The sequence below is a fragment of the Dipodomys ordii genome, unplaced genomic scaffold (assembly GCF_000151885.1).
Source record: "Dipodomys ordii isolate 6190 unplaced genomic scaffold, Dord_2.0 Scaffold232, whole genome shotgun sequence".
NCBI classification, from domain to species: Eukaryota; Metazoa; Chordata; class Mammalia; order Rodentia; family Heteromyidae; genus Dipodomys; species Dipodomys ordii.
In genome coordinates, this window is record NW_012267448.1 from 271,953 (window position 1) to 295,651 (window position 23,699).

A 23,699-nucleotide genomic window follows, 5' to 3' on the forward strand; every position below is an offset into this window, starting at 1 on the left:
GTTGCTAAGGCATAAGATATCGCGGGATGTTGATTTTTGTTTGATTTCAGAGTTTATTTGAATTTTGGGTTAAAAGTCTCAAATGCATTTGCAAGACCCAGAAATCTATTTGGCCATTGAGCCCAAACATCTGTTTCCTTTCAGTTTTGAAGTTAGCATAGGTTCCTAAAACTAGTCCTACACTATCCACACTTTGTATATTCAGCAAGTGTGGAAAACTAAAATAGTCCCGAAGTGTTTCGAAAATAAACCTCAGAGAGCACAGTGCCTACGGTGGCACATTCTCTGGCGCGGGGCGGGCCCCGCGGGTTGGGCCCCCAGGGTCCCAATGCGCAGCTGCCAAGACTAGCCAAGGACGCCCAGCCTCTGCCCCGCCCTCGCCCCGCCCCCCACTCGCGCATCAGGCAAGGTGGGGGAGGCGCCGTGGCGGCGGGTGTCCTGCTGTTTGTGCCCAGACTGCCGGCTCTAGACCACCAAGTATGCTGGATTCACCCACCAAGGCCACAAGGGACTGAAGGTGGCAGCGAGCAGCGACGGGGTCGCTGTGGCAGGCGCGGAGACTGCTTGAGGCTCGGCGTGTGGTGGTCTCGGGAGGCTCCGTGGGAGTCACAGGCCCGAGGGCCAAACGCCCAGGAGGAAGGCTCTTTAGCACTTGACACCATTCTGTTGCGCCGGGCACTCTGGCTTCCCAAACGAGAAAACACTGAAGTCCTTCCATAAGGCGATTGGCCTGCGTGGGATCCTGCTACAGTGGCTCCAAGGGGATTAAAAACAGGACATGAGGAGCCGGAGTAACTCCGGGGTCAGGCTAGATGGCTATGCTCGGCTTGTACATCAGACCATCCTGTGCCATCAGGTATGTGTAGGAGGTGACCCCTGGAATCATCGAGAATGTGTGTGTGGATGGGGTGATAGATTGGAAAGAGATCCTGGGTGAGTTCTCATCCTTGTATGCTTGTGCTTGGATGCGCGCAGGCGCATGTGTATGCCCTTCCTTCCAGCTGGGGCAGTGTGAAGTTTGGTAGACAGGATAGAGACCTTGGATGAACCTTCCTCTGTTTGGGTAGAAGGGGGAAAGTAGTACACTTAGTGGACAGGTCTTAATGTATCCTAAAAAGAAGGAAAGCAAGTGAAGTGTGGAACTTGGGAAAGAATCAGAGCAGACACAAAAAACCATGATCTCCTGAGTGACGATTTTAGAGCTGCAGCTGGTTTCCAGGGGCAGAGTTGGAAGAAGTGTTGACACTTGTTTATGGATATCTCCTGCTCCCAGATTTGGATCTTATTTCCTTCCCTCTCCCTTGCAAAAAGAAGCATGGGGATAAACACTTAGTCATCTTAAAATGACTATTCTGAAGGTCAGCATATATGTGAAGATACCTCACACATGCTTTTAATAAGACATTCTCTCTATGTAGTTAGTCTGGACTGACATCCAAGTTTTGATCTTCATGCTAGAGTTTTCCCATTGCTTTGATTACAGACCTCCCCACCCAGCTTTTATATTCTTTTAATGTTTTTTTTTCTACTCCACTATTTTTTTATTGGTAGTTGATTCTTACAGGAGAGTTAAAACATTTATCTTAATAGTAATCTTTAAGAATGCATTTAATAATACCCGTAATAGTATTCTTGATACTGCCTTTAAGAATACCCACATTTTAGACTTGTAAGGCTTCAGCCAGGCTTTCCCCATTCTCAAGATAGCATCTGGAAACACTACAAACTTTATATTACAAGATGTCCTGTAGACCTAATGAAAGGTAGCTTGATGACTGTACTTAATAATAGTTTTTTTATGCTTGAAATTTTTTAGGAAGGTAAATCTTAGGCAGTTTCACCAGACCAAAGGAAAGTAACTGTATGAGGTAATGCTTGCTTTACTTAGCCTGATATAGTACTCATATCAAATTGGGTTGCACAACTTAAAAATAAATTGGTCAGCTATACCTCAGGAAAGCTGAGAGAATGCCATTTGGTCAGTAGAAGAGAAAGTTACAAATTCAAGAGTAGGAAAATAGAAGAAAACCAATTCCCAAGTAACCTGTTCATAGATTTTGTTTCCTTTAATACTCTGGTTAGCTTTCTGTTCTCTTTCTCCTTCTTACAGAATCCAGTGACTGGTTTACTTCCAGCCAGCCTTGATCAGAAAGATGCCTGGGTCAGAGATAATGTGTACAGTATCTTGGCTGTGTGGGGTTTAGGCCTGGCCTACCGGAAGAATGCAGATCGGGATGAGGATAAGGCAAAGGCCTATGAACTGGAGCAGGTAATCAAAAAGAAAAAGAAAAGAAAAAAAGGACTTATCTGTAGCTATGTGTGATTGTAGGAAGGGGAGCAAGAATGAAAGGAAACGTAATTTTCATCTTCTGAAATTACATTCTAAAACCCTTTTCAGTATTGTACTGAAGTTTCTTTGCAGTGGAAACTTAAAATTTTGTGATTCCAAGGAAGAGAGTACAGTCCATTTATTACCTTGAAAAATCCTATCCTAGGATCTTTACTAAAATGTAAAATTCTTTCTAACTTAATGTATTTTTTAGTGTGTGCTATTTTATTCTCTGAGAATTATAGATGGAGGCAGATACGTACTATTTTATGTCATTTTTGGAAATAATTGTAATTTTACTGAAACAAATCAGCAGATCTTCCACACTCAACACACATTTGATTTTCATAACTGTAATGCTGTTTCAGAGAGCATGCTACCTCACCACCACATCCCAGTCTTGAGCAAAGTAAGGTCAGTCAGAAGATGCCTTTCAGTCAACGGTTTAGGCACTTCTCAGCAAATTAGCATCTTTATAGAACTTACACAATGGGAACTACTTCCACTTGAAGTACCAAGAAGTCTTCTGAGATTGTGGGGGGAGGGGAGCTTTTAATGTGGAGATTCTTTCCTGACAGTTGTAAGATGTGAATAGATACTGTTCTATGAGTGAAAAAGATTTTCTTTACACCAGCCCTTTTTCTCCAGGAGTTTCCCCTCCCAATTTGGGCAGTCTGAATTTAATCTTCATCTCTAAATCAGGCCAGTTATTTTTAAGGGCATCAAAATATTGTGGATTTGTTTTTGGCAATGCACAAGTTTCACTGTGTTTTTTTCAGTTACAGAAAATATTGTTTTTGCTTCAATCTACCACTCAAGCCATGCCCCCAGCCCTCAATCCATTAAGTTTTTCCTTTTTTATTGTGAAAATACTGTACAGAGGGGTTACAATTACATGGGCAAGATAATGAGTATATTTCTTATCAAGCATGGCGGCCTCCTCCTTTTGTTTTCCCTTCCCATCCCTTCCCAGCCTCCCCCACCCCCCCCACCCAATTCCTCCCCGTCCCCGTCCCCCTCAATCCATTATTGAGAAGTACAAAGAAAATATGCCAAAAATTGTAAATGTTTTGTTCTATCTGAGGAGGTACCAATCATTATTAATTTGTAGAAATTTGGAAAATATAGTGGTATGTTAATAAATCACCTGTAAACCATCCCTGAAAATCCTCTATCCTATTCTGAACAACTTGCTATTTTAATCTCAAAATTTGTTTCTTTATTTTGCTAGAAATTAGTATCAGTAGGCCTGCAGTTTACAAATGTTGCAAGATGATCATTTTTTTCCAATATGAATGGAAGACATGTGTTGTCTCCCAGATAACCATTTGTTCTGCAAAGTTGACTAAAGTTGGGAAACAAAATGCTCAACTTCTATAGCCATAAAAGAAATGCAAATCAAAACAATATTGAGATTCCACCTCACTGCAGTTAGAATGGCTATAATCAAGAAATCTAATAACAACAGATGCTGGAGGGGATTTGGCCAAAAGGGAACCCTACTGCATTGTTGGTGGGAGTGTAAACTTGTTCAACCACTTTGGAAAGCCATATGGAGGATCCTCAAAAGACTCCACATAGAAGCCGGGCGCTGGTGGCTCACGCCTGTAATCCTAGCTACTCAGGAGGCTGAGATCTGAGGATCGCGGTTCAAAGCCAGCCCAGGCAGGAGAGACCCTGAGACTCCTATCTCCAACAAACCACCAGAAAACCGGAAGTGGCGCTGTAGCTCAAGTGGTAGAGCGCTCGCCTTGAGCTGAAGAGCTGAGGGACAGTGCCCAGGCCCAGAGTTCAAGCCCCATGACCAACAACAACAAAAAAAAGACTCCACATAGAGCTCCTCTATGACCCAGCAATCCCACTTTTGGGCATTTACCCAAATGATCACAAACAAGACCATACTAAAGCTACCAGCACAACTATGTTTATTGCAGCATAATTTACCATAGCTAAGATATGGAACCAACCCAGATGCCCCTCAGTAGATGAATGGATCAAGAAAATGTGGTATATATACACAATGGAATTCTATGCCTCCATCACAAAGAATGACACTGCCTCATTTGTTAGGAAATGGAAAGACTTGGAAAAAATTATATTAAGTGAAGTAAGCCAGGCCCAAAGAAACATAGGTCCCGTTGTTTCCCTTATCTGCAATAACTAGGACAAGCAGAAAATGTCAAAAGCTATGTACCTAAGACCATATAAGATGATGCTAAACAGGATGAACTCCAAGATAGAGACACAAGAGGTTTTATCTTTTTTGCTGTTGTTTTAATGTACTTATATTGTACTATGTGATTTTGTTTCTTTTATATGTTCTTCCACCATGGAATAACTCCTGTTTTCACTGTATTTGATTCTAGTGCCCTGCATTTTGTATATTCATTTTTCTAATTTGGGGAGGGGAAGGGAAATAACAAAATGCTGAAATAAGGATACAGGATGGCCTATTGTAACAATGAGAGGTACAAGACACTGAAAATAAACAACAACTTTGAGGTGGAGGAGGGAGGGGTTGAGGAGGTGGGGAGGAAAGGGATGGTAGGGGAAAAACAAAGGAAGGGGATAACAATGCTGGATAGGAAATGTACTCATTACCTTACTCATGCAACTGTAACCCCTCTGTACAGTATCTTAACAATAGCATATATATTCTTATATTGTCAGCTCACAGACACATAGATCCATGTCCTCAAAAAGAATCAGTGAGGGGTAGGCACTGTTCAGTCATACCTGCCTAGAAAGCCTGAAGTACTGACAAAAATACTGAGTACTGAGTACTGACAAAAGAAAAGATTAGATGAGAGGGAGTTTCTGTTGCTGTGTGTAGAAGTCTCTTATATAAATACAGATGTATATAGTTACTGCAATCTAGTTTGCCTGAATCAGAAAATAGTCAATGTAATGGAAAACAAACCTCCTATACCTGCCATCATTCCTAACTACCCAAGCTTCCCATTAGTTTTATCCTATCTGGGAAGTGGAAACTTGAGGATAGAAATAGCTGATAAAGGCTCTTCTCTGAGAACAATAGTAGATAGCAATCAGTATTTTGGGGGTCATATTTCCCCAAGTTTGTTGTTTATGTTAAAGAAAATTTAGGAAGTGGGCTGTAGCTCAGGTGGTAGAGTGCTCGCCTTGAGCTGAAGAGCTGAGGGACAGCGCCCAGGCCCAGAGTTCAAGCCCCATGACCAACAAAAAAAAAAAAAGAAAGAAAAGAAAATTTAGATGGCAGTAGTGTTACTATGTGGTAAAGAGTGTTGATGACAGGCAAGTAGTTAAGACAGATAGCAAAGAAGTCAGTGCAGTGTGTCCAGGATGCCTGCTTCTTCCAGAATGTCACAAAACTTGAGGCTTTACTGGTTAATTGGAAATCTTCAATTTGTTTTAAAATATTGGTGTCTTTAGGCCTCTATTTTTATATGTAGTTACTGGGGCTTGAAATCAGAGCCTGGGTACTGTCTTTTAAATTTTTCAGTCAAGGCAAGTATTCTACCACTTGCGCCACTGCTCCACTTCTGGATTTTTGGTGGATAATTGGAGATAATTGTGTACTTTCTTGACTGGGCTAGCTTTGAACTATAATCCTCAGGTTTTAGCCTCTTGTAGCTGGCATGACAAAAATGAGCCACTGGCACCTGGTTTGGGCTACTGATGTAAGAAAAGATCATTGAAACTTCACCTTTGCTCCCCACTTTCATTTCCTGAGTGTTAGGAAATAAAAGTTGTAGAAACCTTTAAGTATGTGGTGAAATGTATCAGAACTGACTATAAAGTCTCTGAACAGAGGAGACTATTTTAAATACTTTGCATTGCCAGGTTTATAAATGAGATGGGCTCTGTGATGAGATCAGAGTAGTTATGGAGATTTTTTTGTAGGGGGTAGAGTCTGTTTCTTTATAATAACTATTTTAGACTTTCAAAAATGTACAAAGTCATGCACTGACTGTTCTTTTTCTTTTTAAAAAAGTTTTTTTTGGGGGGTCAGGTCGTGGGGCCTGAACTCTGGGCCTAGGTGCTGTCCCTCAGCTCTTCAGCTCAAGGCTAGCGCTCTGCTACTTGAGCCACAGTGCCACTTCCAGCTTTTTTCTTTTTGCTTATGTGGTACTGAGGAATCGAACCCAGGGCCTCATGCATGCAAAGCAAGCACTCTACCACTGAGCCACCTTCCCAGCCCTAAAAAAGTTTTTTTTTTTATCAGTTTGAGGAGGGGACTAAGAAACTAAGAAAACAGACTCTATAAAGGAAATAGTTATTTTTTTCCCAATAAAATGGTTTTGTAAGAAGTTGGAGCATACTTTAATAGGCACTTACTCCTTTTGTGTGTATATGTGCCAGTCCTGGAGCTTGAATTTAAGGCCTGAACACTACACCTGAGCCTTTTCTTGCCGGGGCTGGCTTTGAACTGTAATACTCAGATCTCAGCTTCCTGAGTAGCTAGGATTACAGGCATGAGCAACCAGCAGCCACTAATAGGCACTAATTCTTATCCTATTGTTTATATTCCCTCTTGAAGTTTTAAAATTTTGAAATAGCTTATTACTATTCTTTGGCAATGTAATAAAAAAGCAGAAACAAGAACAATAACATTGATACAAACTCCAAATGAACTTATCTGTGAGTAGCTTCACTACACTATTTTACATATGAACAAACTGGAATCTCAAACACTTGAATATGTTTATAACAGAATGATCTGATTCCTTAGTATATTAGTTTTCAGAAGTGTCCTGAGGCCACCCCTGAGCTAGACCTCTCTGTAGTAACCTGGACTGTGAAACAGAAAGCAGCTTAGAGGAATAGAGAAGCTGCTCAGTGCTGTATTCTAAAACATATTGCCTACGCATGACACTGCTGATTGTTCCTTCTCATATCATGTACTAAGTCTGTGGCTAGTATTCAGAATTTTAGCATTTTAGAATTTTAGAAAATGCTTTAAAAATTGCCAAGTCCTTTGTTTCCCCTTGCCATCCCTTCCCATCCTCCCACCCAATCCTTCCCTCCCCCACCCGCAAAGTTGTAAAGTTTGTTTTGGACATAAAGACTTGTACTTCTCATTGTTGCAGTGGGTCCACCTGTATCCTTATTTAAACGACTTGTTTTTCTCCTTCCCCTCCACAAATTATACCCACATCAAATACAGTGAAAGCATGGGTTATACTGTGGGGGAGGGACATACAAAGGAGGAGGCTACAATGCTTGATAAGAAATGTATTCATTATCTTGCCCATGTAATTGTAACCTCTCTGTACAGTATTTTCATAATAAAAAAAATAAAAAAAATTGTCAAGTCTTAGAAAAATAGCAATGACTTGAGACATAAGAAATCTGTGGACTTTTAAAGGATTAAATGCTTTTATTTTATTCATTATCTTTTAAGTAGTTGAACCACATTTTAAAATATTAATATAAGATTTAAAATATTAATATAAGATTTGATAGTGACACAAGATTCATGGCTCTTCCACTGATGAGGGTTGAGTCATACTAACTTCCCATTTACCATTACTCTGACTTGCAGTTTATTTTAGTTTTTTAGGGAATATATTTAATAAGTATTCCTATTTATCAGAATCTGAAGTCTTGGCTAGTTCAGAATAGATAAAAGTTAATGTGGTGAAGCCTTTCTATGCCATACGATGTATTTTAGAATATCTTTAGAGCCTTGTGATTTTTTTTTAGCTCACTTGTCCCTTTTCTCCAGGTGAATTGTCCTCTGCTAGGATGGTTGGCTTATTGTCACACAGAAACTTGGAATTTTATTTTTTTAATTTGAAGGAATCACGAACTGTCCCTTTTGATTCCACTTTTAGCTGCAAACCACTCTTCAGTGTACCTATAAAGTAAATGCCATGTAAATAAAACCCAGGATAGGATTACTTGTTCTCAAAAGGTCATGTACCAACTGCAATTGCTGAGTAAGTGTTCTTACATCTCAAGATGTTTATAACAGTCATGTTCCCATTTATTTCTGCAGAGTGTAGTGAAACTAATGAGGGGACTGCTGCACTGCATGATCAGACAGGTATGGCACTGGCACAACTTCTTCTCTAATAAAAGCACATCAGAGGAATATCTCTACATGTTAGGGAATGTTTACAGATCAGTTTTTCAGTTTCACAAAGAGTACACTAATTTTATAAAATTTGGACAATCGGGAAAAATGTTGTCCATAATCTTGCCACTCAGTAACCACTGAAATGTTTCCTTCCGGTCTTTCTTTACCCTTTTAGAAATGACTCCTTTTTTTTTTTTAGTTGTGGAGCTTGAATTCAGGGCCTGGGCACTGTCCCTGAGATTCTTTTGCTCAAGGCTAGCATTCTACCACTTGAGCCACAGGGCCACTTCTGGGGTTTTCTGTTCATATGTTACTAAGAAATTAAACCAAGGGCTTCATGCATGCTAGGGGAGCATTCTACCAATAAGTCACATTCCCAGCCCTACCAATGACTTTTAAATGTGTTTTTTAATCATCACTCTACACATAATTATGTCCTCTTGGTAAAAGATGATACAGGATAAAACTCCTTTTCTTAAGCATTTCTGTCTTGGGGCTTGAACTTGGGGTCTAGGTGGTATCCCTGAGCTTTTTTTGCTCAAGGCACTATTTTCTGCTTTTTGGTGGTTATTTGGAGATAAGTGTCTCATGGACTTTTCTGGCTTCACATGTCGATCCTCAGATCTCAGTCTCCTGAGTAGCTAAGATTACAGGTGTGAGCCATTGGTGTCTGCTAGAATTTTTGGATTTATAAAAGATAGTAGACTGCATATACCATAAATTTTTACTTAAAATTGTTTTACCCTAGGAGATCTTAAAACACGTTATAAACCAGTAAATCTGATTTATCTGGAGAGATCAAAATGTTTTAAGAAGAAATTATGGCCTAGTTTCCTAAAATGACTGCCATAAGAATACAACAAATCTACAATAGAAATAAATCAACTCCAGACTTGTAAACGTGCTTATTAACAAATGATTTTTAAGTGTATATGGTACTGGGAGTTGAACCCAGAGCACATGCTAAGCATATACTCTTAACACTCAGCTACACCCCTAGCTCCCAGTATTTATCTTCTAACCTATAGTTTCAGCTTCTGTCATATTTTTTTTCTGACACTCTATGTGTCCCTTACCTGCTTGTTTCTTCAAAATATACTCACTTTTCTTAATTTTCCTAAAAATTCCTATTTTAGTTTCTGGAACAAATGTATAACACCTAGTTATACATATCTCTTGCTAAGCTGTTTTCACACAAACACTGGGAATCTCAGATGATACCAATTATATGTGAAAACAACCATTTGAAGAGTCAAGAAGAAATGAACAAGAAATAGCTGGTTTTAATCCCTTGTCATTTTTCTAATTGAAGTGCTTACATTCAAAAATAATGACAGACATTCCCAGCTCTGTTAGTGTTCAGAAGAAGCCACGATGCATTTCAAATGTTCACAGTTGTCTGAAGGCTGTATGCAATGATGTGTATTGAAGTATTGTGGAAGCATGGCAATGAATTGATTTTTTAAATATTCCTTTTACTGTTTTTTTTTAAAATTTAGGTGGATAAAGTAGAGTCCTTCAAGTATAGTCAGAGCACTAAAGATAGCCTCCATGCCAAGTATAACACCAAAACGTGTGCCACTGTAGTGGGTGATGACCAGTGGGGACATCTGCAGTTGGATGCTACATCTGTGTACCTGCTCTTCTTAGCACAAATGACTGCCTCAGGTCAGTACAAGAAGTGAAGTACTGCAAGCTCCTGAGCTTGGTGTACCTGCTCTGGCATGCTGGGCTTCTACAAAGGTATTGATCAGAAAAGAACACAGTTGTTGATATTACTCAAAGAAATGTACTGCAATGATATTTTTGCAAATTTTAAACCCTGTAAATTCTGTTTAATATTCTGTGATGTTGAGAAACAAGTTTGGGGTGCTAATTAATATTTTTATAACTGATAATGAGGAAGTTTGATGTTGCTCTTCTAGAAACAGTTCTTTTTATTATTCGTTAATCCTCAGATACCAGAAAATAGAAAGGAAGGACTAGAGTTTTCTTTCTTATTCTTGTACAATATACTGATATCTGAAGTTAGTGCAACTATATATATCAAATCATTTATTTTATATGTAAGAATATAACATAAACACAATATCAGTCTATATGTATCTACCCTATATTTAAGGAAGTAAGTTAGAGATCACAATCTAAACATTTAATCTGAGGATCACCATTCAAAGCCATCCCCAGAAGGAAGGTTTGTGAGACCCTTATCTCCAATTAACCACTCAGAAAAAAACAGAAATGGAGCTGTGGCTCAAGCAACAGTGTGGTAGCCTTGAGTATAAAAGGTTAGGGACACCGCCCTGGCCCTGAGTCCAATCCCCAGGACTGGCACCAAGAAAAAAGAGTGTAAAATACATCTGAAAAAGTGCAAAATAAGTTAACAGGAGATGGTTCTGAGTTCCTGCTTGCCATGCTAAATAATTTTATCTGTAATTAGCAGAGAACCAGACAGATAAGGAAGTTTCAGTTGTTTCTTTGTAGTAGCAACAGGTGGATAAATTAGATAGATTGGGGAATTAAGAAGGACTTGTTAAGAGATTTGTGAAATATTTTGAGGCAAGATATGATGTAGAATTTATATAGGCAGTTTACTTGGAAAGTGAAAAGGACCTATAGGTGGTATAATTGGTAGAAAGAGTATGAAAGTTCTTCATAAAACATGCAGCAATGCAGTGCATGTTTTTAAATATTAAGATTGGCTTAAACTTAATCTCAACTTTGGTTAAGATCAGGACCTTGATTTAGTGTTAGAACTCCTGTCTAGCAAGCTTTAGGCAATAATTTCGACCCCTAATACTATAACAAAAAATAAAAACAAGAACAGAAAAACAGGAATCTGACTGTAATTTAGAACATGGTAGTAGTAGAAAGGACAGAGCACAAATACTAAAAATAATTTAAAAAACTACTGATCCTTTCAGTGTTTGGAAATTGTCCCAAGAACATATAGCAAGTAGAGAAACACCCAAGAAATCTACTAAATCTTAAAGTGATGCTAGGACAATAGCATTTGGGTGGCAACCTATACTCTCCCTATACCAACTCAGTATGAGAGAAGTACTATTCAGAGAGGAGTTAACCAAAAGTATACGGACAAATCTCTCTCTTAGTCCCAATTTAAAGTTACTGTAACTCCCAAAGAAAGGTGGATTGCCATCATTTCTCAGCTTCCCCGGTTCTATGTATGGAAGCTCTAGTTCAGGCAAGAACAGCTCTAGTTCTGCCAGCCCCATATGGAGTAGAATCTTTCCCAGAAGCAGGGCAGGATGAACATACCAGCTGTTAGTCCCAGTTCCACATGGGGAGACACAAATTGAGAACATCACAGGCCATTACTCTACCTTCAGAATTTCATTTGTAGTGAAGGAGTGTCATTCCAAAAGAAGCAGCCACTGTTCTCATCATTACCAGCTCTGTTACAAGGCATAGGAGGAGAGGCAAACCATAAGGACAAAGCTTCTTAGCTCTTCCCAAGAAAGTTGACTTTGGTTAACACAGTATGACAAAGTTAAGGCCTATGGGCACTCTTAAAAATGCAGATTTTGGGGCTGGGAAGATGGCTCAGTGGTAGAGTGCTTGCCTTGCATAATAATTAATGAAAAAATAAACTGGAATTCTCAAAATTAAGAACTTTGGTTCTTCAAAGGACCTGTTCAAAAAAGTAAAAATGATAGCCATAGAATAGGAGAAAATATTTGCTAATCATGTATCTGATAAGGAACTTGAATCTAGAATACAGAACTCTCACAAGTCACTATTAAAAATAATAGCCTCGGCTGAGAATATTAGGCTTAGTGGTAGAGTGCTTGCCTAGCACGATTAAGCCCTGGGTTCGATTCATCAGTACCACATACACAGGAAAAGGTTGGAAGTAGCTCTGTGGGTCAAGTGGTAGAGTGCTACTAGCCTTGAGCAAAGGAAGCTTAGGGACAGTGCCCTGGCCCTGAGTTCAAGCCCCAGTAATGGCAAAATTAATTTTAAAAAATAAAAGCCTAATATGATCAGATAAAATGATGTTTATCAAAATGAACTCCTAGAAATGGAAACAAAAAGATTTTGTTATTTTGCTTTTTTTTCTCTTTTGTTGCTGTTTTTGTTTTCTGTACCTTTTGTCTTGTATGTAAGTTTATGTGTTTGGGGGAAGGCAAGGGGTAGCACAGAAATGGCAGGACAGAGGGTGAACAAAGGCTGCAGATATACTTCACTAGACATTATGTTGAAAATTATGTAACTCTTTTTTGGGAAGTCGGGAGGGAGAAAATGAGGGAAGAGGTGAATTGTTCAAAAAGAAATGTACTTATGACCTGAAGTAAGTAACTGTAACCCTTCTGTATATCATCTTTACAATAACAATGTAAGCATAAAAATTAAAAGAAATAAAAATAATAGCCTAATTAAGATGAGTGGTGATGGACACCTGAAATCCTAGATATTGGGAGGCAGATAATAAGAGGATTGGAGATCAAGGTGAGCCTTGGTAAAGGTTAGTGAGACTATGTCATCTTAAGTCAACTGGTGGTATCTGTTTGTGGTCTCAGCTGTGTGGGAAGTCATAGGTAGAAAGATCACTGTCTGAGGCTAGCCCCACACAAAAGTACAAGACCTTGCCTAAAAAATAATTACAACACAAATGGAGGCCTGGGTGTATGGCTCAAATTGTAAGTTCCCTGCTAAGCAAGTACGGGTTCCTGAGTCCAATGTGAGTACTGCAAAAAGAAAAGAGAAAAGAAAAATAAAGGTAAAATAGTTACCATATGATTGAGCAGTTTCATTTCATTTGTAGAAACATAGATACCCAGGAGAAATAAAAACATTTGCACAAAAAACCTTTGCATGAACGTGGTAGAGTGCTGCCATGAGCACAAAGAGGCTCAGGGATAGCACCTAGGTCCTGAGTTCAAGCCCCAGGCCCAAGAAAAAAACATCCTTTGCATGAATATACATAGCAGCATTATTTATGATAGCCAAAAAAGTAGGAACATACAAATTTCTATCAACTAATGAATGGTTAAATAAGCCATGTTACATCCACACTATGGAGAATTTCTAGAAATAAAGAAGTACTGCTACATGCTACAACACAGATGAATCCATGTACTCAGTGGAAGAACCTAATTATTAAAGGTCATGCATTTTGTGATTCTGTTATATGAATGTCCAATGAGGCAAATCTATAGTGACAAAAGATAGACTGATGATCACTTGGGTTGGGGGCAAGTATTAAAAGGATGTGGGAGAGTGATTGATAACAAGTACAAGATACTAAAACTAATTGTGGTAATGGTTGCCCAATTATATAGTCACTGAAAAAACCTACTAAATTGTATACTTGGAATGGATGAGTTGTTTGAAGTGCAAATTTTATTTCAAAGGTATTTTAATGTGGAAGAGAAGTTTGTCAGTAATATTAACCATCTGGATACAAGTCAGTCTAACTGAAGTAGATTTATGTTTAATCTGGTGTCAACTCCATATCTGTAGCCCTACGGGGGTAGATGACCAATTTTGTTCTTTTTTCTTTTTTTCCTCAGGACTCCATATCATCCATAGCCTTGATGAAGTAAATTTCATACAGAATCTTGTGTTTTACATTGAAGCTGCATATAAAACTGCTGTAAGTACTCATTTTAGAATGCGTTTTAAGCATACAATGATTTTGGCTCTAAACTACCAGTCTATCCTTCTCTTAAAGCTGCCCTGCGTACTGAAATAATCTAAGAGGGTTCAGGCAAAAGTTGTCTTCACTGTGTGTGTGTGTGTGTGTGTGTGTGTGTGAGTGTGTATGTGTATGTGAGCACTCATACACGTGTACATACACGTGCTGTGCTTGAACTTAGGAAACTCACTTGGCATTTTTTGATTAAGACTGGCTCTCTACCACTGGAACCACACCTGTACTTCCAGTTGTTTTTTTTTTAAATGGGTAATTGGAAATAAGAGTCTCATGAACTTTTCTGCCTGAACTGACTTTCAACCATTGTAGTCTTCGGATAATAGGTATGAGTTACCAGCACCCAACTTCAATGTCTTTATTAAGATTTATCATCCTCTGTTTTCCTTCTACTCAAAGGGGTACAGAGATAATAGGGCCTAGATGTATGTTTTGTTTCACTCCTTTCATACTTAATATTTCATGACATGTATTTGGTGATCTGATACCAAATATGGTCTTATTTAAAAGGTTTCAAACCCGGGCTCACACCTATAATCCTAGCTACTCAGGAGGCTGAGATCTGAGGATAGTGGTTCAAAGCCAGCCAAGGCAGGAAAGTCCATGAGACTTTTATCTCCAAGTAACCACAAGAAAACCAGAAGTGACACATGGCTCAAGTGGTAGAGCACTAGCTTTGAGCTGAAGAGCTGAGGTACAGCGCCCAGGCCCAGAGTTTAAGCCCCAAGCCCCACAACTGACCAAAAATATAAAAGTTTCAAGTCTTAAACAGGCTTAAAATGATTGTCGAGTATTATGGACCTGTTAGTTATGTAGACATTAAATTTAGACATGGGTTTAATGTTATATGCAGGAAGTGATTCAGCACGTGCTATGCCAAAAAATTTCTTTACAACTATCATATTAGGTATATTCATATTAAATTACCGTAAATAATATCTTCTCTGTATAAAATGTTACGTTAGGTACCATACAGGAATGTGTGGATTTTTTCTTCAGTCTAATAGAGGTATTGCTATTGTTCACTAATATTTAATTCCCCACACTGAAAATAACCTAGATGTCAATCTGGATTAAATGGATAAACAAATTTCAATGTTTCTACAAAATGGAATACATAAAAAAGGAACAAATTGTTTATCAAAATGCAACCACATTGGATTAGTTTCAGTTATTATTTTTAGTGGAAGAAGTTGCATAACAAATGTGCATATTGTTTGATGCCACTAACAATATGAAAAATCTATAATGACATAAATCAGATCCTTGCTTGCCTTACAACAGGAACAGAGGGAAAGAATTGCAGAGGGGCATAGGAGACTTTGGGGGATTTTACAAGTGTCCTTTACTATAATAATAATGTCATAAATGTATGTCAAAATTAATTACATTTTCGGGGGCTGAAAAGGTGGCTCAGTGGTAGAGCGCTTGGCTTGCATGCCAGAGGCCCTGGGTTCGATTCCTCAGCACCACATAAGCAAAAAGAAAAAAGCCGGAAGTGGCGCTGTGGCTCAAGTGGTAGAGCGCTAGCCTTGAGCTAAAGAGCTGAGGGACAGCACCCAGGCACAGAGTTTAGGCCCCACAACCGGACCCCCCCAAAAAAAATTAATTACATTTGGGGTTTAAATATGTCATTTTGTATATTATTTTGAACACTGTGCAGAAACACAATACCAAGTCATCTTCTCTACTACTTTGTTATGTTCCTTTCTACTTCATGCATTTCATTGTTATTATAAGAGTGTTGTACAGAGGGGTTATGTTTATATATATATATATATATATATATATATATATATATATATATATACTATATGTATGTCAGATAAAGAGTACATTTGTTCACCCTTTGTCCCACCATGTCTGTGCTCCCCTTACCCTCCCAAAGACAGATAAACAAACAATACAAAAGGAAAATAAAACAAAAACAGCAACAAAGAAACAAACTTTGTTTCCATTTGCTATGTTCCTTGGTCTTTTTTCTTCTCTTCATACCTCCCATTCTCTCCCTTCCCCTTCCCTCTCCTTTCTTTCTCTCTTCTTCCTCTCCTCTGCTCTTTTCTTTTGTGCCCAGTGCAGGGGCTTGAACTCAGATCCTGGGGACTGTCTCTTAGCTTTTTTCCAAGGCTGGTGCTCCCCCATGTTAGCCACAGCTTCATTCACTTCTGACTTTTTGGTGGTTCATTAGAGTTAAGTCTCTCAAACTGTCCTTCAGAGGTTGGCTTCAAACTGTGATGCTCAGATCTCAGCCTCTACTCAATTACAGGCGTGAGTCACCAGTGCCTGGCTCTTTTCATTTATTTCTCTTTTTTCCCTTTTTCCTTTTCTTTCTTTTCCTTTCCTTCTTTTGGAAGAAACTGAGGCTAGAACTTAAAGCCTCAGACAAGCGAGGCTCTGCCACTGAATTAAACCCTCAACCAACACATTACATTCTTTTTAATTTAACCATTACATATAGATGTATTTACTATTGTGCTATTCATTTTTTCCCTGTAGATTAGATTTCAAACTAGATGTATCATTCCTCCTGTCTGAATAATTTCCTTTAACATTTCTTGAGTCTGGTGATGATGAATTAGTCTGACTTTTATGTGATAACTTCATCTTCATTGTTTTCACAGTGCTGGGGATCTAGCTCAGTGTGGAGTCTACCAAGCACTCTTCTATGAGCTACCTTCCTAGCTCTCAGTCTTCACTTTTGTTTGTTTAATCTCGGCATCACACTCACTCAGCTTGCTTGCTTACAGTTGATTGATTGACACTTTACAACTTGAATCATTCCACCAGCCTGTTTTTATAACAGTTGTTTTCTTTTTTTTTTTGTGCTAGAACTGGGGCTTGAATCCATGACTTAAGTGCTGCCCCTTAGTTTTCTCTGCTTAATACTGGTACTCTGTAACTTGAGCCACAGCTCCAGTTTTGGCTTTTTGGTGGTTAGTGTCTCCATACATTCACGGCTATATTTGAAAAAAATAAAAAGAGCTGAGGGAATCAAGTTGCTGCAGAGCATTGTCTAACTAGTGCAAGGTCCTGAATTCTGGTACTGCCAAAAGAAAGTGTCAAAGTCAAGATAAGTAAGATCTGAGGATCCACTATTGATTGGAAGCCACTAAGGAGAAAGGCAAAGGTTTTAAAAGTAATTTTAAATATTATTTTGTATTGTCATGATGATGTAAAGAATAAGAGTACATGGATTCTGATCTTGGTTCTATCACTTATTAGCTATGTTTGAATTATTAGCTATTGTGAGTTATGAAAGTTTCTCACATTATTTTTGTAACCCTGTCTCATGGGCTACAAATGAATTAACTGAAGTGTAACAGACTCTATGAAGAACACAAACAGTACAATTCTTTTTTTTTAAAAAAAAGAGTAAGTCAAAGTCCAACAAAGTACCAGGAAATTGATACTTGGAAGAGAGGAGGGTAGGTCAAGGGGAGAAGGGTGGAAGAATAAAGCAGGAGAGAGAATGCAGGCAAGAATTCATTGTATATACCATAAAATTGAGAAATTTAAGAGAAAAAGTAGGTCAGAGCAGTGGGGGGGGGAGATTTTGAAGTGATGACACAGATCCAGATGCATTGTACATATAAACTGCTTTGTTAAATGGCAAAAAAAACAATATATAACCTAAACTGAAGCTAAGTAAGGGAAGGGGTGGATTGGGAGATGTAGGTGAGAATGTTGAAAGGGATGACATTGAGCAATATGCACTGTATTCATAAAATGCTTTGGTGAATGGCAACTTCTTTGTACAGCTACTTAAAGATAATAAAAATAGCCCAAACAAGGAAGTACATAGGTTGGTGCGTGGTATATTGTTAATGCCAATAAATATTAAAATTTGAATGGATGTTTAAGATAAAAACCTTGGCTGCTGCTTTGGTTCTATTTCTTAGATCCCCTGAATATCTGATATAGTGAAAAATATTGAGAAACATCTCTAGATGAACTGAGTTATGTAGTTCTTAGTCCTCCTGATTAGCTTTTGAGGAGACTTAAAATTTCTTCGGGGCCCCGATAGAATTTGAAGCTACTAAGAAAGTGCCTATAAGGGGGAGCGAAACCAACGCCTGGCTGGGAACAGCTGCTGCTGAGGTCTTTGGCCAGTGTCGCCTCCACCTGTCCACAAGCATGGGGAATATCTTTGCAAACCTCTTCAAGGGCCGTTTTGGCAAAAAAGAGATGCACATCCTCATGGTGGGCCTGGATGCTGCCAGAAAGATGACAATTCTGTACAAACTGAAGCTGGGGGAGATCATGACTACCATCCCCACCATAAGTTTCAACGTGGAGACTGTGGAGTACAAGAATATCAGCTTCACTGTGTGGGATGTGGGTGGCCAGGACAAGCTCCGGCTGCTGTGGCTCCACTACTTCCAGAACACCCAAGGCTTGATCTTCGTGGTGGACAGCAATGACAGAGAGCGTGTCAATGAGGCCCGTGAAGAGCTCATGCGGATGCTGGCAGAGGATGAGCTCCGGGATGCTGTCCTCCTGGTGTTTGCCAAGAAGCAGGACCTCCCCAATGCCATGAATGCTGCTGAAATCACAGACAAGCTGGGGCTGCACTCTCTTCGCCACAGGAACTTATTTAATGTAAATAATTTGTGTTTCCACTGAGGCAGTTTCTGGTACTCCTATGCAATATTACTCAGCTTTTTTATTGTAAAGAGAATCAACTTACGGTCAGTACTGAGAAGAGATTTGGACATGTGGGCACCTGGTCTCCAGGAGCCAGTGGGTGTAAATCAGTATTAGAATCCGTTTGGTGGTGGTTTTTAACCTGAACTCAGTGCATTTTTAAAAATTGTTAAAAATACAAGCAGAACACTTGAACACATAGAAGGGAGACTATCCCTAGTGTAGGTTTTTGCAGTAACCGCCTGAATGCTTAGTCCATCAGATCAGCTAGCTGTTCCCCTGTGGAACAGGAGAGACGGTGACAAACGAACCACCATTGCTGCATGGTCACAGTAGAGCCCCCGTGACTCGCCTGTCTGTGGATCACCTGCATTCCATAGCGTTGTGCTTGTACTTGTGCTCACACAGTCACCAAGGGGCTGGCAGGGGGCGGGGCAGGGCCTCATCCTTGATGGGCCTATGGCCTAGCAGCCTCCGTTCCCAGTTCTGGCGCCTGCTGGAGTACTGGTAGGAGGCCTGGGTCTAGCCAGCAGGAGTCTGCAAGCTGGGAGAGTTGGCCCACTCCAGACCCAGTCCCGGAGCACCCCATCTCCATGTGTAAAGTAGCTTCCTCCCTCAGCCTGCAAGGGTCCGATTTGCCATCGAAAATCGGACCTCTACTTTTTTTTTTCTTTTGTATTTTGATAAACACTGAAGAAGCTGGAGCTGTTAAATTTATCTTGAGAAAACCTCAGAACTGGTTTATTTGGTGTCGTGGAACCTCTTACCACTTTCAATACACAATTAGTAATAAAAAAAAAAGAATGCCTATAAGGATCATTAAACTCATTGTTAATTATTTAATAACAATTAATGGTAGGTATATGTATGGAGAATTACCTACTGTGTTGTTAATTCAATAATTGTGAATTTAGTAACTGTTTAGTAGTTACGACTTGCTAATGGCATATTGGTTCTTTTATGACAGGATTTCGGGATATGGGAACGTGGAGACAAGACCAATCAAGGAATCTCAGAATTGAATGCCAGTTCAGTTGGAATGGCAAAGGTAAATTTCCTTTCTTTTAAAAAATAGTTTGTTAGTTGTATGGGATGGATAGATCATTATATCTTCACACATATTTACACTGTATTCCATTCAGTCTCACCCAACCAATCATGATTTTTACTTACTGTTTTTAGCAAGTATGAGTAAAGGAAGTCTGGTATACCTTTGCCATGGGCAAAATATTTTTGTATGTGTTTACCAGTGCTGAGACTTGAACTCAGAGCTTGGGCACTGTTCCTTAGCTTTTTCACTCGAGGCTGGTACTCTGTCATTTGAGTCATAAGTCTCCTTACAGCTTCATGACAGTTAATTATAGAGATAAGAGTTTCACAGTCTTTCCTGCTTGGGCTTGCTTCAAACCAATATTTTCAGATCTCAGCCTCCTGAGTAGCTAGGATTATAGGCATAAGCCATTGCTGCTGGCCTAGACACAATCTTAATGTGCATGTGGACCTTCACCAAACTGTTCTTTTAAACTACATATAAAATCCAGATTCTGCCATAGAACTATGAATTTTAGATAAAAACTTTCATAAGCTCCAAATGTGATATATACCTACTTTTTGCATGTCTCAGTTTATATATCCTACAAGGACTATGATGGATATATCTTGAAACTAAATTCATTATCTCTACAATTATATAAATTGAAGGAAGCTCTTCGACCTTCCAGAGACTAGTTACCCGGCCTTGATATCAGGGAACTTTCTCTCAATCCTCCATTCCCATTACTGTCCCTCATATTCTTTTCCTCCTCCTCTTCCTTTTCCTCTTCTTCTTTCTCCTCCTCTTTCTTCTCGTTATCAATACCACTACTTTCCTACTTGGCTCTAACTTTTCATCCTATGAGCCCTTGTTTTCTCTGGAAAAAGCCAGAATGTATAAACTAAGATATCAAGAATAATACTGAGCATTTATTATGATAAATATGCCTGATGTAATGAAAAAGGGAATCTAATATATTACCTATATAATAAAAGGATGCAGATCGATAAAATAGAAGGGAAAGTAAAATCTGTCAAATATAAAAGAATATGAGTGACTTTGTGGCTCTCAAATGAAATAGAATTCAAAGCATAAAGTATTATAAGGAATAGAGAGGACAGAGAATCACAATAGGTATATAAAATGCATAAGCTATAATGAGAAAGTCTAGTCTGGAATGCAGTTTCAATTAATAAAGAGCAAAATATACTAGAGATACAATACAAACCAGAAATGATTATGAGGGAGTACTTTAAAAAAAGTATTGTCAGGCTATAATATATGTAGTAAATTTTTTAAAATTATGATAGAAATCTTGAGTCATGTAATTAAGACAATTGAATAATAAATATATTTGAAACTTTGTACCTACAACACATTTTTCCTGGGTACACATTTATTTTCTTTCTTCTTTACTGGGGCATGAACTCTGGGCTTGGGCACTTTTTTTTAGCTTTTTTACTTAAAGCTGGTGCTCTACTACTTGAGCTGCAGCTGGCATTTTGCTGGTTAATTGGAGATAAGAGTCTCATGGCCTTTTTTTCCCAGGCTGGCTTATGAACTATGATTCCCAGTTCTCAGTTTGCTAAGAAGCTACTATTATAGGAGTGACTCATCACTACTTGGCCAACGTTTGCTTTTTAAGATACTTTATTTATTGAGACACATGTCTTGCTATTTTGCCCACACGGGTTTTAGCTTTGTGATCCTCTTGCTTCAGCCTCTTGAACAGCTGAAGTACAGGCATATGCCACTTCCAGTTTTTTGCTAGTTCATTGGAGATAAGTGTCTCACAGTTTCCTGCCTAGGCTGGCTTTGAACACTGATCCTCAGATCTCAGAGTAGCTAGGATTAACATGAGCCACAGGTGCCTAGCAATGTAGTTGATTTCTTTTCATTCAGCATTCTCATATGTTACAGAGCAGCATAAGTAAACAGACTCCCAAATAATTTCATACAGACAAATATAGTTAATTTTGTACAGTTGCTATATAGTATTTAATGCTCTATTGACAAATTGTCACAATTTTTAATCATTTCAAATAGTGTCTAATGAAGATTTTTCTACATATATTCTAGTGAGCTTGCACATATATTTTTGTGGGATAAATTTCTAAAAATTGAATAATTAAGGGATATACACTTTAAAATTTCCCTCAATGGCCGGGCACTGGTGGCTCACGCCAGTAATCCTAGCTACTCAGGAGGCTGAGATCTGAGGATCGAGGTTCAAAGCCAGCCCAGACAGGAAAGTACATGAGACTCTTATCTCCAATTAACCACCAAAAACCCTGAAGTGGTACTGTGGCTCAAGTGGTAGAGCACTCGCCTTGAGCTGAAGAACTGAAGGACAGTGCTGAGGCCCAGAGTTCAAGCCCCATGACTGATCAAAGAAAATAAAAGAATTTCCATTGGTTTATATTTTCCCCATTATACATGATAAATATATATTATCATAAACCATACATACTATTTTCTTCAAATGCTTATGAACTCTGCATAGTGTCAATATTTCAATATTTTGGGATCTTTAACCACTGAAATGTTACTGCTTCTTAATAATTTTATTAATATTACAAAACATATATAGAATCAAAAGTAAAATATAGTTTACATTTTAAATATTTCCTTGGATCTAAATTAGTAATAATTTGTACCTGAATTAGTATAATCTTATCTGACTTCAGAAAAATATCAAGCAGTAATTTCAGCATATGTTGCCTTAATTACACTATTTGAGTTCTCCCTTGACTCTACCATATTTCTTTTTTTTTTATAACTGATTTTATTGGTTGTGTCAAAGATCAGTACACAGACAGTTCAATTTGTACACAATTCTTAGCACACGTACCAAAAGTCAAAGGCCATGAGCTGTTGGGAAAAGTGTTCCAGTGACATTCCAGCTTCAAACCTGCAAGCACATTTTCCTTTAGAGGAAGCAAAGTATCCATATTCCAAATGCTGGTCCGCTGATACCTAACTTCCACCACATCACCACATCACAGCGTGTGCACGACATACCCACATTCTCCATCATTCACAGCTCAGCAACAATTAGGAAAACTGGACTACCACATGCAAAGGTGTGAGAGAGCACACAGAGTTCTTACAGAAAGGATCAGGGAGTGGTTTTCTTCAGGAAAACAGTTCTACCAGAAAACAACACCGAACTAGAATTTCAAATATTCAAGACATAAAATGCACAGCTGAAACTCCAAATTGCCATTTACTATGCTTTGTATTGCAGGATAGAAAACTAACCCCCCACCTATGGAATGTTATGTTTTTTAAATTGTTTATTTATTGTGAAAATACTGTACAGAGGGGTTACAATTACATGGGCAAGATAATGAGTACATTTCTTATCAAGCATTGTAGCCTCCTCCTTTGTTTCCCGTGGTTCCCCTTCCCATCCCATCCGCCCCCCGCGCTCCCTACCACCAAAGTTGTAAAGTTCGTTTTCAACATACTACTTGTACGTCTCATTGTTGCAATGGGTCCACCTGTATCCCTATTTAAACTATTTGTTTTTTCCCTTCTGCTCCACATCAAATAACAACATCAAATACAGTGAAAGCAGGGGTTATACCATGGGGGAGGGACATACAAAGCAACAAAGAAATAATCTTTTTTTTTATTGTGAAAATACTATACAGAGGGGTTACAATTATATGGGCAAGATAGTACATTTCTTAATCAAGAATTGTAGACTCCTCCTTTGTTTACCTTTGTTTACCCAGCCTCCCCCCCCCCGCCTCCTCACCAATCTTCCCCACCCCCACCAAAGTTGTAAAGTTCGTTTTCGACATGACAACTTGTACTTCTCATTGTTGGAACGGGTCCACTTCTATCCTTATTTAAACGACTTGTTTTTTCCCTTCCCCTCCACAAATTATACCGACATCAAATACAGTGAAAGCAGGGGTTATACTGTGGGGGAGGGACATACAAAGCAACA

At 38.8% G+C, this 23,699-nt stretch overlaps 1 protein-coding gene and 1 pseudogene across 3 annotated transcripts in view; both read left to right on the top strand.

The window, feature by feature from the left end:
- Window positions 1-421: 421 nt before the first annotated feature.
- The window catches only part of Phka1 (phosphorylase kinase, alpha 1 (muscle)), a 118,703-nt gene continuing 95,425 nt past the window's right edge, over window positions 422-23,699 (top strand). The window contains exons 1-6 of one of the 2 annotated variants that reach the window (XM_013035945.1): window positions 422-856; window positions 2,111-2,269; window positions 8,310-8,357; window positions 9,890-10,058; window positions 13,925-14,007; window positions 19,676-19,756. In XM_013035945.1, the coding sequence (XP_012891399.1) occupies window positions 779-856; window positions 2,111-2,269; window positions 8,310-8,357; window positions 9,890-10,058; window positions 13,925-14,007; window positions 19,676-19,756 (618 nt within the window). In that variant the 5' untranslated portion in view covers window positions 422-778. The remainder of the gene's footprint in view (window positions 857-2,110; window positions 2,270-8,309; window positions 8,358-9,889; window positions 10,059-13,924; window positions 14,008-19,675; window positions 19,757-23,699) is intronic. The other variant, XM_013035944.1, reaches the window with a different exon arrangement.
- LOC106000646 lies at window positions 18,127-18,687 on the top strand (annotated as a pseudogene). Its single transcript, XR_001175798.1, has one exon. The product of XR_001175798.1 is annotated as an ADP-ribosylation factor 1 pseudogene (transcript).